At 35.1% G+C, this 16,262-nt stretch overlaps 1 protein-coding gene across 2 annotated transcripts in view; it reads right to left on the bottom strand.

Moving 5' to 3' along the window:
• LOC136034786 (acylamino-acid-releasing enzyme-like) overlaps positions 1 to 16,262 on the bottom strand; it is a 63,657-nt gene that overhangs the window by 11,105 nt on the left and 36,290 nt on the right. For both annotated transcript variants that reach the window (XM_065716196.1, XM_065716197.1), the window contains exons 9-11: positions 15,258 to 15,401; positions 8,041 to 8,261; positions 2,560 to 2,639 (exon numbers count right to left, since the gene is read on the bottom strand). In XM_065716196.1, the coding sequence (XP_065572268.1) occupies positions 2,560 to 2,639; positions 8,041 to 8,261; positions 15,258 to 15,401 (445 nt within the window). The remainder of the gene's footprint in view (positions 1 to 2,559; positions 2,640 to 8,040; positions 8,262 to 15,257; positions 15,402 to 16,262) is intronic.

Raw genomic sequence — 16,262 nt, 5'->3', positions numbered from 1 at the left:
TACTCCCCGTGGAGAATTCTTCCCTCCCCCTAAAAAATCCCCCATTTTCCCCTGGATAATTCTGGATCTTTATTAGAAGGGAAATTGAAATTTCTACTCTCCTGTTTAACTCAGATGCAATCGTATAGCATTGCTTATAGTAAAGACCCATAAGAATCCAAAATATTAATGTTTCTTCATTTATTTTTTTTTCCCAGAGGCTTTTCATGTGGAAGGGGTGATCGAGTAAATTTTCGAAAAGGCTCAGTCAATCTAAAATTGAAAGTTCCAGTGTCCTTTTCTAAGATTTAGCCTACTTTTCAACCAATCGCTACCGAATGGGTTGTTACTGACTAACGCAGTCTTTCAAAAATTCCTTATTCTAGTTTAACAACCCAGTCTTCATATAAATACAGAATTAGTTCTAAGGGAGAAACGAGGGGAGGTTGGAGTTAGAAATTGATATATGATTCTCAGGACCGTATCCAGGGCTTTTGCTGGGTGAAGTGGGCTTTGAACAGACACAGTCATTAGAATCTGAGGCTGAAAGAGAGGAGCTATATTTGCCATCAGATCCCGCTGAAGACGGTCTTAATGACTGAAAGTGACAATGACTTAATGACTGAATATTCTACTATAATGATCCAGTATTTAGTTAATCAAAGTCCTCAAATTGTTCTAAAGCACTTTTTTACTTGTATTCGATGCTTTTAGAAATAAATGAAAAATAACATGTATACGATATGAGAATATGACTAAATGCGGCTATTTAAATATACAAGGCTTTATGGTAACATTTCTTAGGTTTAAATATAAAAAAAATTGCTAATATGATTTTACTCCCAAATAAAGATTTTTTTTTTGTACAAAATGAATGTCCGAAATCAGGCACTATCTAAGTTCTGAGGTATTACCCTAGGCACAAGATTGTTAAAGGGGGATAAACTAGACAGTTGATTAAATTGATGAAACTCTAGACGAAGTGGCATTACCTTTTATAAACCCAGGGAAATCAGGATCATCAAAATATTTTATTAAAATCTGAAAGTAATGCTTAAACAGAAATACTCAACTGGTCTTGTAGCTACAGGGCAACTTTAAAACACCATACCCTATATTTCCCAGGGAGTACCACATTTTACCCTATTTTACCGATTTTACTTTTTTTGCGGTTTTTTACTTATACGTTTTTATTTTACGGAAATTTTACAAGACTCCAGGGGTGAAGACCAAAAATTGCGCAAATACCCCCATAATGTAAAAATACTAAGAGATAGCGTCCAACATAGAACATGCATTGAAATTAGACAGGATTATTACTAATTGCAGACTAGTTTGGAATAGAAGGGTCTCCTGCTTTCTCTTCATTCTCAGTAATTACAAACTATTCCAAAACTTCGATTTTCATCGAAAAAACGATTGTGAGATTCTCGCTATAATGCACGATTTTATAATCTGATTCTAATGGGTATTCTCTACGTAAAAATCTTACTATGCAAGAAGAGAGTTAGGTGGGATTGCCATAATTTAACCAGAAACTCCAATTTTATAACATGAGAAAATATCATAACGCAAAAGTGAAACAACCAACTCTAGCATTATTTGACTCGTAGCAGAATTCGGCACTGCAGCCCCCCCCCCTATCACCGACGTGAGTTTCTCGATCCGTTGTTCGCCAGGAGTGAAATGAGGAACACTACAGAAAGAAAAGGGAACAGAGCAGAAATGAGTGGTTTGAGGGCTCCTGGATACATGTTCCTTTACGACGTAAAAATCATTCACTGGTTTCTGGAAGATAAGAAAAAAACAGCAAAGAAGAGAGAAACAAGGACAATACAAGCCAGTGAAAAACGTAGACTACAATGCAAACATTTTAGTCAAGACCTCCGCTTGACTGTCCCCAGGGCACGATAATAAAATAAAAAAATTACTGATAATAATACAAAGATAATATAAAAAAAACAAAATTAAAATAAACACAAACATTAAAATATAAGGACCTCTCAAAGTAACGGTGAAAGGATAACTGAATAAAAATACAATACAATCGCTTCCCAGGTAAGACACGATTAGTCAGCGTGGTCTCAAAAATTATTTTTCTGGAAGATCAAAACCATCCTTATGTCTCCTGAGTAATTTTTGTACAGCTTTAACCAAGTTTTGGGGCGCAGACCCCGCCTCGTGAATAAATAAACAAATAATACGAACAGAAGATTTTTTCAAGCGAGAAAACCAGATACGAAATAAAAAGTCTAAATATTTTCTAGCTAGAAAGGATCATTTAGAAAACATTCTTTAATGCACAAAACAAACTATTTTGTATTTTCATATTTTACTGTGTAATATAAATTCTAGTAAATATTTAGAATGAAAAATCTGATATAGAATTTTGACCGAAAAAAAGTATTTAGTAAAAGAAAATTAGCAGTCCCAAACGAGATAAACTATTAATCAATTAAAAACACACCGGCAAGAAAAGCATTGACCGATTCGTATGTTCTATGCTAAAAAGGATAATAAACAAATATTTTTGGCGTCCCAGCTTGATAGAGTTAGGAAACTCAGTAATAGAAAGCCTACCAGTCTTGTATGTCTGAAATGGTTGCCATTGTTGCAATATTGACCACAGGATTCCTTGTGCATACAGCTTTGTAAAAATCCTGAAAGAAAAAGCAGATAGTTAGACAGTAACTAGTTCCGATAAGTTATTTCCAAACAAACAGCAATAGAGAATAGTGATATACATTAAGTTTTGAATTTATTCAGGAATTGTTCGGCGGAAAATATCTTTGAATAGCACTGCATAGCGTCACTCATCGAAATCATGAAGCTAATGAACAAAAAATCTAAACAAAAACATTCTTTGTAATGTCTTCTCTCTCTTACTTTCGCTATGCAGAGTTTGATCCCCCCCCCCAAAAAAAAAATTTATAAATTCTGATTCTTACCAAGCAACAAGTACGGATGTGAAAAAATTGATGCATTTTCTAATTTTTTTTTTGTAAAATTGATTTGATAATTTAAATAAGAAGTACTAAAAAAATGAATAATTAAAAATTAACACTAACTTCCAACTAAAGGAAGAGAAGCATTTACAATTTTTTCCTCTTTTTAATATCTATATTTCACTTGGGCTTTAAGATCTTACTTTGTCCTTTCTTTCCTAATTGTGTTGCGCGAGCAACACTTTGGTTTTTTCCTTTTTTTTTCAGGTCTGCTGATTACAGCTTATTGCTAGAAAGTGGTAAGGGCATAACCTGCAGGGCTTTTTAATGAGGGTGTGGACCTCATGCCCGACTGATGAGTATAGCATTGCTTTCTTAAAAACTGCATATAACTCTTACCTTGGGCCAAAAAGGATGGTTTTTTCCAGTAATTGAGTCAGAGCCTAGAGTGTGTGGGTTGAATTTGAGTTTTATTGTCTCTATGTTAGAGAAAACTATCTGAAGTTAATCAGCAAAGCATTTCTTTCCATTGAGCTATGTTTCTGCTTTTGATTGGAAAGCTCTATTGCAGCAGGCAGGCACCAATTTCAATTCGAATCTGAACTAAAATCGAAAAGCACTAAAGATGTGCGACGGTTACTGGTCCTATACCCAAAGAAATTGAAACTTTCTTTGCTCCTTTCTAATTATTGATATTAAAAAGTTTGCTCCCGGTAAGAAAATCAACTTTTGCACAAAACAGAGATTTTTTTTCATCACTGATCAATAGCCCTTGATGAGCCTGTCAATGCATATGACATCAGTGTTTTAGTACAAAAATCCATTCAAGCGATACAATCATTTTAAAATTTTGAGGGGTTGACAGTTTTAGTGATATGGGGCACATAAAAATAAAAAAAGTTAAAATCTGGTTCTGATTTTAAGACCAGGGATGGACTTGAAAGTAATCATTGGCTGTTAAACTTGGCTATCTTTGTGATAAATTAGTTGACATTTCTGGCTAGTTAGTATGCCTATTACTTGCTTTTGATATATTTGAGGATACGAAAAATTTAGTTTCATGTCCGCTAAGGCGAGGGACATGCAAGTAAAAATAAATTGTTAGAGCACGGTCATCTTCTTGGTTAATGCGTTAGAAACTTCTGCAAATACATTCGCCTTATATTTATGATAAGAGCTGGGAATACAGAATTAGGAGACAAGTTTTGACTAAAAATTGGCTACTAGAAGACAGCCGGGTTGAGGGGCTATGCACTTGTACTGACTGGCACACCTTCGTTTTCATTTTTAGCAGTGTCCATATATAGTAGTAAGATCAAACAATTCGTAGAAACGAACTGTGTGAGCAAGGAGTGACGCGGCTCTATTGTAACCGAAACTCATATCAACAGATATATCAAAAGAATCGGCCTATTATACTAATTCTAAATATATAATATTCATTAAGTTCAGTGTCACCCATCAAAGGCTACGAGGCTGAAAAAATTTACCGAATTTTCAAGAAAGGGAGATGTATCCCCTAAAGTAGATGAATCTTAATGAAAATCGCACAATCAGATGAACCCTAGTAGATATTCCAAGCTCCTATCTGAAAAAATGTGAAACTTCGTACTTTTTGCCAGAAGAGATCACGGATGCGTATTTATTTTTTCCCGGGTGCGTTCGTACCGAACCAATGGTCCTAGAATATCGCGAGAGGGCTTACTCGAACGGAAATTAAAAGTTTTAATGCCCTTTTTAAGTAGCCACAAATTTTTTTGAGATGGCCATTTTGTTCAGTATAGTTGAAAGATACAGTAGCTATGTCTTTGGAGAAGACATGACCCCCCAGAACCACCGGAGGAAGGGCCACAAGTAATGGAATTAGCCATTGTTTACATTTAGTATTTGTTATGGGGAAGTAAAAAGACATTTTTAGGGGGAGGGGGAGATTTCCTACGGGAAGAATTTTCCATTTTATTTATTTTTTATATTATTGAGAAAAAAACATATCACTGAGTTAAAAATGCTTCAATTTTTTCAAAAATTATAGTGAAAACTGATCAGAGAGATATAGACGATAACAAGCAGGGTCATTCCGTGAACCATCTTTAAGAAGAATAATAACACAAGCACGCTTTAAAGCACTTGGGAAGACACCATTTTCAAAAGTAAGACACTATTGGGATGGAAGTTTCCAGGGGAAATTTTAAACGGGGGAAATTTGCCAGGATTCGTACACGAAATTCATTTTATTTGCCTTACTTTCTTGTTGGCGAGCCCATTTTACATCAAAAGATCCTTTGGCGGAATTGTTCAGGGGAGAGTTTCAGCATAGTTACAATTCTCTGGGGGATTTTTACATGGGGGGAAATTCTCCACGGACAAATTATCACCAGGAGAAATTCTCCATTGGGAAATTTTCTGCGGGAGAAACTTTCCATTTGGGCAGGGGGAAATTTCCAGGAAATATTTTCCACGCAGGATGGATTCCCCCATAACCTTAAAAAAGATCAGAAATGAGGTAAAAACAAGTGTTTCTTCAAATGAATGTATGCCAAGGAGCATTTTTCTGGCGGAATCGTAAGAAAGAAATTTTCTAAGGGGAATTTTGCAGCAGGGATGGAACTGTCCGGGGCTAATTTCCCGGCGGGGAAATGTTACGAGGGGGAAACTTTCTATGAATGAATGTTTCGCGGGGAGAAATTTTTCTGCTGAAAGTAAGGAGCAAAATTGAAACTAAAACGAACAGAAATTATTTCGTATATGAGGTGGGGGGGGGGGCTCCGTAACCCGGTCTTTCCGCTAAGCGGTTGACCTTTTGTCTCAATTCTTTGAGAACAATACCTGAAACACCAAAGCCGTATAATTAGAATCATAACTCTTTTTTTAAGTTCTTCGAAAACTTCAGTGTGAAGAGAGGGGTATTGAGGAGGAGACAGTCCCCCTCACATACGGAATAACTTCTATTCATTTTAAGTTTTAATGTTGTTCCTTACTATAGTAGAAATTTCTTTTTTTTTATTTAATTGTGAAAAGCAACGAATAGCTTTATAGAACCAACTAGGTTCGATAAGATTATATTGCAATTTTTGATATTTTTTTTATGAGAAATACCATTTAAAGGATTTAAAGGCTTAGTAACTTTAGCTTAGTAACATCTTTTGGCGATGAGGGTGGCTGCATCAATATGATTCTGAAAAGTTCGAGATAGATGCAGAGTACTAAATAGCCTCCGTAAGGTGACACTTTAAATCCTTTCCTCGGATTCCAGACTAATTTGTTGTTGAAACTGACAAAGGGTTGCTTAACATTACCTAGGCAACCTACATCTATTTTTAGTTAGCCTACAATCAACGTTTGTAAAATTGAAGTTAAACTTAGCGTAAGCTTGTTTAAGATGTTTCAACTTTGGAGGGGTTCTATTTTTCGAATGTTGTTGGGACTGAAAAATATGGAAAATCTTTAGTGATTTGAAACTACAAGAAATAAGCTGTGACAATAAAAACAAAGTTGCCTTGTTTTCAGAACATATTATATAGACTTTGCTAAAATGTGAGGCAGTCTTCGAAGTTAGTAATCCTGTGTTCTTGAGTGATGATGTGAACAAATTTCTGAGAGCTTGGGAAGAAAGAAGAATTCAATCTTGAATTCCTACTCTGACCCCTCCCATTTTGTGCATCAGAGAAAATGATTCAGTCAACACAGTTGGATGGTAGAAAGCGTTGAAAATCGTGTGATGTACATTTTCCAGTATTGTTGATATCAGCTCATAGCTTTTTGTTCTCTACTAAAGTAAATGACTTTTTCCCTTGTTTAAAGAGTGTCTAGCACCTCTTGGTCAAATTATTGGTGTTTAATACGTGATTATATTGTACGCTAGGATTTATGCCGGTTAAGTAGATTCTAAATAGATGCAAGTGTCACTTTCACTTTAGTTTCTGGGGTATTTTATCATTTTATCATTTTCTGGGAATATCTTGTGGGTTTTGTTTGGGTATATGTCAGTTTGGGTATATATATAGATAAGGGGAGTGATTTCATCAGTGCAGTTGAATTTCGAGTTCAGTTGAGTAAACTATGTTGAGTATATTTTGATGTATTTATGTTTCTAGTTTAGTTATGTAAAATAGAATATAGTAGTAGCCAAGCTCTCGCTTCCGTTCAGGCGTAGGATTGAGAACCAACCAAAGGTAATGTATTACCAATAAGATTAAAGTACATAACAATTACGTGAAATAGGATTTTCGTTTCTAAGATATAACATCTTTTACATTTTGCAGGAGAGCGAAAAAAACGGATGTCACCGCTTTTTCTTGAGGTCAATGAGCCTCCACTCGAGGTTTCCACATAAAAAAAAAGAAAAAAATTACTGAAAAAAATATACTAAAGAGCCAACTTCATTCTTGACCTAGAAACCTTTAAATAAAGGCCCCCGTTAATTTTCATCGACAATTCATTTTCATCTCCAGCCATCTAACCGATCCAATCCAACCTCTAACCTATTAGGTAAGGTTATATATGTATGTATAAACGTTTTTTCTAGCCGAGCGGTTAGTGTTCTGTACTTACAATCCTATGTCCTTAAGGGCTAGGGTTCGAGTTTTTCTGCCACCGAGTACTTGGCATGGGGCAGTAAATGATGTGAATCGGTAAGGTCAGTAAGAGTGGACCCAGCTATGTATGGGTACCTGGAAAATCTGAGGAAGGTAAACAGGAAGGGTGCGCGAAAGCACAGAATGGCTGGCCCGAAATCCCCCACTCATATTGTACTTCTTGGCTGAAGAGCCACGAAATGGAGATTAGTACCGCCAGTTGGGACTGGGAAGTTTAGTGGCGTCTCTTTATTGTATAGTATATGTCTATAAGAATATGTATATATTCCATCTTTGGACGGAATAAACAGTGTAAGTATTTAACCCAAAATTTGAAGCAGTTCAGAATAATTTTGGAACGATAAAAATGATCGTAAAACATGGAAATCACCCATTAAAACAAAATCCACAAAAATTGGCTAAGGTTGATCCCCATGGAGAGCAAAGTTCTCAGCTGCCAAACATAGCACAAAAGAGAATCTAAAAAGAAACTACAAAGAGGAATAAAATTACACACACGGAAATTACATTCTTGAACTTACTGGAAACTGTCCGCTCAAATGGGTCACCAAAAAGCCACCATGTGATCCACCTTGTAATCCAACACGATTAGGGTCTAATGATGGAATTTCATTGAGGGCATGGATGGCAGCAGTATGCACGTCATTAACATCATTTATTCCACAGTTACCAGGAAGCGACAGAAGATTTCTGTTACCAAAGCCAGTTGAACCGCAAAAGTTTACTTGCAGAATGGCATATCCTAGAAATAGAAGAAAATCCTATTCAATATTCGTTGGTCAAAAGAACCGTCGCCATTGCGTGCATAGCTTTATTTTCTTTTTTTTAGGAGCTCCTCTAAACGTAGTCTTTAAAGCAACATTTAGAGGTACAATCCAAGATTACTCTTGCTGAGTCATATTCCTTTTTTACATTTCCATTAGATTCAAGATTCAAGATTTTTATTTAAACTTCTGTACAACACACACAATATAAAAAAAAAGGGTCAAGCCGGAGACACAAGGTCGATTGACAAAGACCCGGTATAACAATATAACACACATATTTGACAGAAAAAAGAAACAAAAACAAATGCATAAAATAAATATAAATAAATCCACGACTCACCACTAGACGGGAACCCACCCACAAAACAACTGACACTCGGCAAATATCAATCCAAAAAACAAAACAAAAACAGTGTGCAAGCGACAGTGACCGATGACCGGCAACTTATTTGAAAAAAAAAATGAGCCCACCTTATCAACATCAAACAAACAACACTTTAAGATTTTTTGTTTTTATCACTGATTCTTGAATTTATTTATAAGGATAGAATGAAGTTGCTTTTTTATATGTGGGAGAGATTTACTGTAGTCAATATATGGTAGATAAAGATACAATGAACCCATGATCCAGAAATATGGCGAGAACCGTGATCTCTCAATGGTTAATTTCAGGTGCTGCATTCTCCATTTATTACGGGTTTCATAAACATAGTCAGGTTGCTCAGGGAAAAAATTTCTCGTACGAAAGTACGAAGGCGGTTCGGAGCGGTTATATTTTACCTTGAATAAAAAAGAATGAAGAGTGAATAATTCTGAAACAGGCAAAATATTAGTTAATAAATATATAGTTTCAGTTTTAGATTTATTTGGATACGAAGAAGGTGACGGTAAATATCTTTGCAAAATTCGAAGAGCCCGGCTTTGAAGACTCTGTATCGGTTTTATATGATATTTGAAAGTTGCTAAATAAATCAGGGGACAATACGTAAGATGGGAATGCACCAAGGCAAAATAAATGAGTCATAGAACTTCATAGGGGAAAAAATGCAGAAGCCTCCTCATTACACCAACTCCTTGGACGATTTTAACGCGTGATCTATTACAATGTTCTTTATAAGATAGATTTTCATCAATAGTTATACCAAGATACCGGAGTGAAGTTACCCTTTGAATTCGAATATCTGTAGCCTGATCAATTATAGTTGAAATAACTATACCTTTTGCTTTGTGTCCAAGTCTACTATAAATGATGAATTAAACTTTATTTTAATTCTTTTCTTTATTTTAATTTATATTAATTAAACTTTATTTAAGTATATTTAAGTATCGAACTCTATATATATATATATATATATATATATATATATATATATATATATATATATATATATATATATATATATATATATACAACATCCTTTAAATCCTTCCTTATAACATCTTCCCTTCCGGGGACTAGGTACTTTCTGCTTGACCAAAAAGAATTTTTTTTGGCGATCTACCATCCTTCATCGGTAGAACATAGTCTAACCATCTCAACTTTTCTTTCATTACAGCCTAGAAAGTGGGATGGAACCATGCTCTTCTCACAGCTTGTTGTTTAAAATACGATCAGTCGAAGGGGTACCCAAAACTATCTGCAAATAAGGCTGATGGAAAACATTTAAAAAATCTTTCTCCACCTTTCGAAACACCTATGATTCAGAACCATTCTTGACCACAGTCATTACCGTAGCTTCCATTATTCTACTCTTGATTCACGGACTCATCTTCCCATTCTTCCAAACTTTTTTCAAGGTGGAAAAGCACCCTGGATTTTTGCTACTAACTTTTACATCTTCATTACATTCACCATCTTTACTAAAAATACTGCCCAAGTAAGTGAAGCTATTCACTTGATCGACCTTCTCGGTACCCAACATCACCTCTGTACCTTCATTTATTCTGAGTCTAAGCGATCTAATCTTCTTAACACTCATTTTCAAACCTATTCTTACACCTAGAACTTTCAAAACATCAAAAATTTCATTCATTGAGCTAACATTTTTATCCAAGATACTCAAATTATCTGCATACTTTTTAGGTCTTGTAGATTTTTACCTTACCATTTCATTCAATGCTCTTCAATAGCCTTTAACGTGTTCATTGGGACCAAGTCCACAAAACAATATATTTAAACGGTGCAGTAGAGTAAATTCATGAAGTGTAGGGGGTGGGGGCAAAACGTAATTCTCAACGTCTAAAGGAACTTCTTTAAAATTTTCTCAACGATGACCCGCCCCAATGCCGATCACTAGTGGGGATAGGAAACAACCCTCCTTAGCTCCTGATTTGACATCAAACCAGCTTCTAAGTAAGCTTCCTATATTGACCACAGTAATTTTTTTTTTACATACCAGTAATCACTTTAATGGACTTATCTGGAATACCATACAAGGTTAAAACCTTCACTAAAGTTTTTCTATCGACCGAATAAAATGGCTGCTCAAAATCTACAAAATTGAGAACTACAAGTATCTAATGACCCATACAACACAATTATTAATCTAACAGTGAAAATTTGATTTACGCATATCCCCCCCCCCGTAGAATCTCTCTATTTTACTCTTAAAACTTTACCTTTATTATCTCTTAATCTAATAAGTATCGTTATACTACGCAATTTGCTTCCTAAAGAAATCAAGCTAATGCCTCAATAATTACCCCAGTCACTCTAATCACCTTTCTTATAGAGTGGTTTAATTAGAATTTTCTTAAAACTTCCTCTTTTCCAAAACCATATACATAATCTTCAGTAACTTTTGTCTAGCTTCCCAACGACCATATTGCAAACACCCGTTTCCCAATCTACCATCGCGACAGGCCTTCTTATTTTTTAATCCTTTTAGTACTGTCTCTAACTCCTTTTTCCAGTTGTCAACCACAAAACAGAAATTTTTGTCACAAAGGAGGAAAGAAAACATAATAAGACTAAAGAATAAACAGAATTAATAAAACAATAACAAGGAACTGAAGCTTGGAAAAGATGACCAGCCATTGAATAATCTGCTATGTTGAGAAGAAATACATTAATTTGTCCAAAACTGAATATCTATATGACAATCGTTGTGTCGTTGTTTTTAGCCACCTCTTCAAACTTATAATGCAGGTGGCTCTTAGAATTCCCAAACTTTCAGTCAGGATTTTTAGGATATATTTTTACCCGTGTTTTTTTATTTCGTTTTGTTGAAGTTGCTTCTTTCAATTGTTTTTTTTTTTCGAGCTCTTTTCTCGTACTAAAGACGAAACATTTGCGAAACATTTCTTTTTCTGGGTATTTTCATTCACAGGCTTAAGCATATAATCTAGCCAGTATATTCTCAGAACTAATTCAAATTTAAGGAGAAAAAAGAAAACTGGCAACCCTGCCCTACTGCATTCTGCCAGTAAGGATCTAGCTCTCGTACTGTGAAGATCAATATATGAAATAAATAGCTGTCATAATCAGATTACATTTTAGTGAAAAACAGGATTATAATTGTGCAATTAATGGATACCCGCACTGTCATCTGAAAAAATTCTGTAATCGACAGAATTTATATTTCAACAGCAGGTTTCTTGGATTTTCAGGGGGTAGTCAAATATCACCTTGCGAGTAAGTCTCATTTAATGAAGTTTTAGAAAAATCATTTTTTACTTCGGTACATCACCAGATTATATAATGAATATTCCAGTATCACAAGCCAAGTTCGACCAAGCTAATGAGGTTAAAACGAAAAAAATTAGACCGACCGCTTATTAAGCGGGGTGATTTAACAACTACAGTAAACAATTTGTCTTCCAAAATACAGGAGTTAAAGAATGAAGCTTTAGAAAGAGATAGAAAAATAGCCGAATTAGAACGGTTACTCGAAAAGCAAATGCAGAAGAACTTGTTGCTCAAGCATCAAATACTACTAATTGAAGTGAAAGAGAGAAGTTCTAACTTGATCATACACGGCTTACCTACAGATATTAATCCGAACAATCCCTTATAGCTGACGTGTAACATCTGCTTAAGAGGAAAAACTACAATATAACGAATAGACGCCGTAATCAAAGTTATTCACGTAAACCGGCAGTTAATCCAGTGCTAATTAGGCTCAGAAATGAAGTTGAAGCTTATTTAGTTATGCAAGACGTATCCCAGCTTAAGGGCTCTGGAATACAAATTTTAAACATAAAGGAACCCATGTATGGCTTGAGATTTTAAAAAAAGGCTAGGAGAAAGCTAATCAATAATTGAATAGGATAGTAGTGATCTGAGTCTATATTTTTAAGATTTTGTTTATTTGGAGTTTAGTGAGTTGGTTCGTTGAGTTAGTTGATAATTTATTATTGCTTGAGGATTATGACTATTCTATTTTCAGATGTCCTTTCATTAAGTGTCATGATGAGTGGTCCACTGAGGTTTTTTCTTACTTTTTTTTTGTTATCAATATGCCTGACTATTATATTTCATTTCCTTCTTTTGTGCCACACTATTCCTGATTTTTCTTATAGGCTATAAGGTTTTCATGTTATAAAGTTCTAGTTTTTTGTTTATGTTTGTTTCTTTCAGATATAGTTCTGGTTACATGAGTGTCTCCTTTGACTCTACGTATCGCTAGTAAGTCACTTTTTGTCAATAAGTATACTCAGGGTCGAGATAATGGATGATAGACTTTGTAATTTCGAGGAACTTCCCATAGATTTAGGTAAAATATTTTAGAATTTATGCAAAGATGATAATATTTTTGATATAATGGTCCATTCTATCACAAAAAATAAATATCTAATCCTTATTCAAATTCTGAATAAAGGCGCAAGTTTTAGAAAGGGATTTTTGAACTGTCGTGGGTTACTAAATATTTTTGATCGAATATCCCTATTTATTTCTTGTCATGATATAGATGTTTTCGCCTCTTGTTAAACATTTTTAAATGATTCGACACAGACATTGAATTTGATCATCTATATATTGAAATGGTGTTTGAGTTTTTGGCCGTTAATATAGACTTGAACGGTATGTAAATATTGTGTTGTGTATTTTTCCGGCCTCCAAGTTCTCGTGCTTCAAAATTCATGGAACTTCTCGATGATTTTATGCTTATTGCTTCGAAAAACTACCCAAAAATTGCTATCATGGGTGACTTTACTATTGCTTTATATAATTCTAATGATTCCAATGGTAACTTTCCCGGAATCTCTTCTGATGGGGCTGCCTTGTTATCACTTTGCCTGTCTAGGGTCTCTTGCCAGCTTATGGAGTCCCAACAAGAAAAACGAAAGATTCTGCATCACTTATTGATAATTTGTTTACGAATCTAAAACTAAAGTCTAATGATGTGATTATTGAAGATTTGTCGGCCAATTGTAGCTTGTGACTGACCTTCACTTGATTGCAAATCATAATAGGCCTATTAAAAGAAAAATAAGAGTGACTAATAACAAGAGCTAAGAGCTCATATGGCACTTGTGACGAGGTAAGAAGAGCCAAGAGCCAAGAGTCCATATGGTATGAGCTCTGGCAAAATTCTAAGAATCAATAGATTGCTTTAAAAGGAAAATCGGAGGCTTAATGGCGGTCGGGATTTAAAATAACAGCTCTGAGTCACGAGTCTTTCTAAATATCAAAATTCATAAAGATCTGATCACCCACTCGTAAGTTAAAAATACCTCGATTTTTCTAATTTTTCCTCTCCCTTAAGCCCTCCAGATGGTCGAATCGGGGAAAACGACTTTATCAAGTCAATTCGTGCAGCTGCCTGACACGCCTACCAGTTTTCATCGTCCTAAGACGTCCAGAAGCACCAAACTCGCCAAAGCACTGAACCCCACCCCCTAACTCCCCCAAAGAGAGCGGTTCCTGTTTGGTTACGTCAATTATTTATCTACAACATTTATAAACGTTTTCCAAGATTTCCGGTTTCCCCCTCCAACTCCCTCCAATGTCAACAGATCTGGTTGGGATTTAAAATAAGAGCTCTGAGATATGAGTTCCTTCTAAATATCAAATTTCATCAAGATCCGTTCCAATTATGTCAATCACGTATCTATAACTTGTGCTTATTCTTCCCATCAAGTTTCGTCCCGATATCTTCACTCTAAGCGTTTTCCAAGATTTCCGGTTTCCCCCTCCAGCTCCCCCCAATGTCACCGGATCAGATTGGGATTTAAAATGAGAGTTCTAAAGCACAGCATCCTTCTAAATATAAAATTTCATTAAGAACTAATCACCCGTTCGGAAGTTACAAATACCTCGCTTTTTCTAATTTTTCCGAATTACCCCCCCCCCCCAAACTCCACCAAAGAGAGCATATCTGGTCCGGTTATTTCCGTCACATATCTTGGACTTGGCACGGGAGAAACGGGATCCGGTCGGTATTTAAAATAAGAGATCTGAGTTACGAGGTACTTTTAAACATGGAATTTCATTAAGATCCGATAATTTCTTCGTAAGTTAAAAATACCTCATTTTTTCTATTTTTTTTTTTTTTTTAGAATTAACCTCCATATCTTTGTATAAAGCAGGAGATCCGAAGATAGATTAGGAGACGCGATTTATCATTTAAAGGCCATGCAATTTATCTTCGAATGAAACTGTCGAGAAATACTGGAATTATGAATCATCTAAAATTTATTCTGCCGTTTTTAGCCCTATTTTTTTAAATACTTCTACAACTAATATAAAAGTATGTATCAAATTTCGAATTTCCTTCCATTGGATCTTTTCCCTTCTTTCCATTCTGTTCTTTATATGATAAAAAATGTTCAAGGTCTTGCCTGATTATTTGTATTTGCATGATACATTTTTTCAAGATGATAATCAGGTGTTAGATGCATAATTGACCCATGCCAGTTATGTAGTTCGTCAGGCTTTAATGAAATCTGAAAGGTCCCGTTTTTTTTTACCTCTGCACAGCCTTATATATAATTGGAATAAATAAAGAACTTGAGCTGAAGAGACTTACCAAGGAGACTGCAATAATAAGCCATAACATTAAAGCTATCAGTAAAGCTAGAATGGGGTCCACCATGTGGATTAACTATCAACGGCTGCTTTTCGCCATCTTCTACCGTCATATCATGATACAAAACAGCTTCATATGGAAGTCCTAAAAAAGAAAGGATATACAACCGAGACATGGAACAAGAAAATCAAAAAACTTTATATCTACCATATACCTTCACACACATTCAAAGTAGTTTTAGCTTTCAAAAGAGTTAATACGTAAAATCCTACGTCAAATGTATATTACATGATCGGTCAAAATTCAAGATATTGGTACCAGGCAGCCGTAAGGCACATGGCCGTATCCAGGGGGTAGGGGGTTTGAATCCCCCCCCAAAACCTTTGTACGACTCGTGTAAGAAAGTAACAAAAATGGAGATAACAGATTTTGGATGAGTTTTTTGTAAACCTCGCCCCCCCCCCCTGAAAAAATCCTTGATACGTTCCTGATAAGGCAGTTTAATACCTGTCAAAACACTTTGATTGATGAACAAATGGATAAACGATTTTTAACGGTTGTAAGTATGTATTTACACACTGCAAAAAGTTAAATTCATGGTCAAATCGAAGCAATAAAAAACTCCATAAAAGCGAAAAATTCATTAGTAAAAATTTTAACAACTTACTGAATTTAGACAATAATGATGAAGCTTTTACTGTCAAATTGACAGTAAAAGCTTCAAAAGCTTCATTCTCAATATCAAATTGAGAAACAATATGAACTTCAAAATTGATCGCGTGAATATTAGTTATACACAACTCAGGTATAGTGGGTGAGAGATGGAAGAGGGGGCCAAATATGTGGGAAAATATGTGGCTTTTTTTCATAGAAAAAGATCGAAAAACAAAAATACCCCCGCCCTCTAGATTTGAAAAATACATTGGCTCCCTCTACATTTTCTTGAATTGGCACCTCTGCAGTTATTTCCAAAAAAAGTATTACCCAAAGCTACACAAATGCAAT

This window comes from Artemia franciscana, chromosome 13, assembly GCF_032884065.1.
Source record: "Artemia franciscana chromosome 13, ASM3288406v1, whole genome shotgun sequence".
NCBI lineage: Eukaryota > Metazoa > Arthropoda > Branchiopoda > Anostraca > Artemiidae > Artemia > Artemia franciscana.
This window is presented reverse-complemented; position numbering and strand designations above follow the sequence as displayed.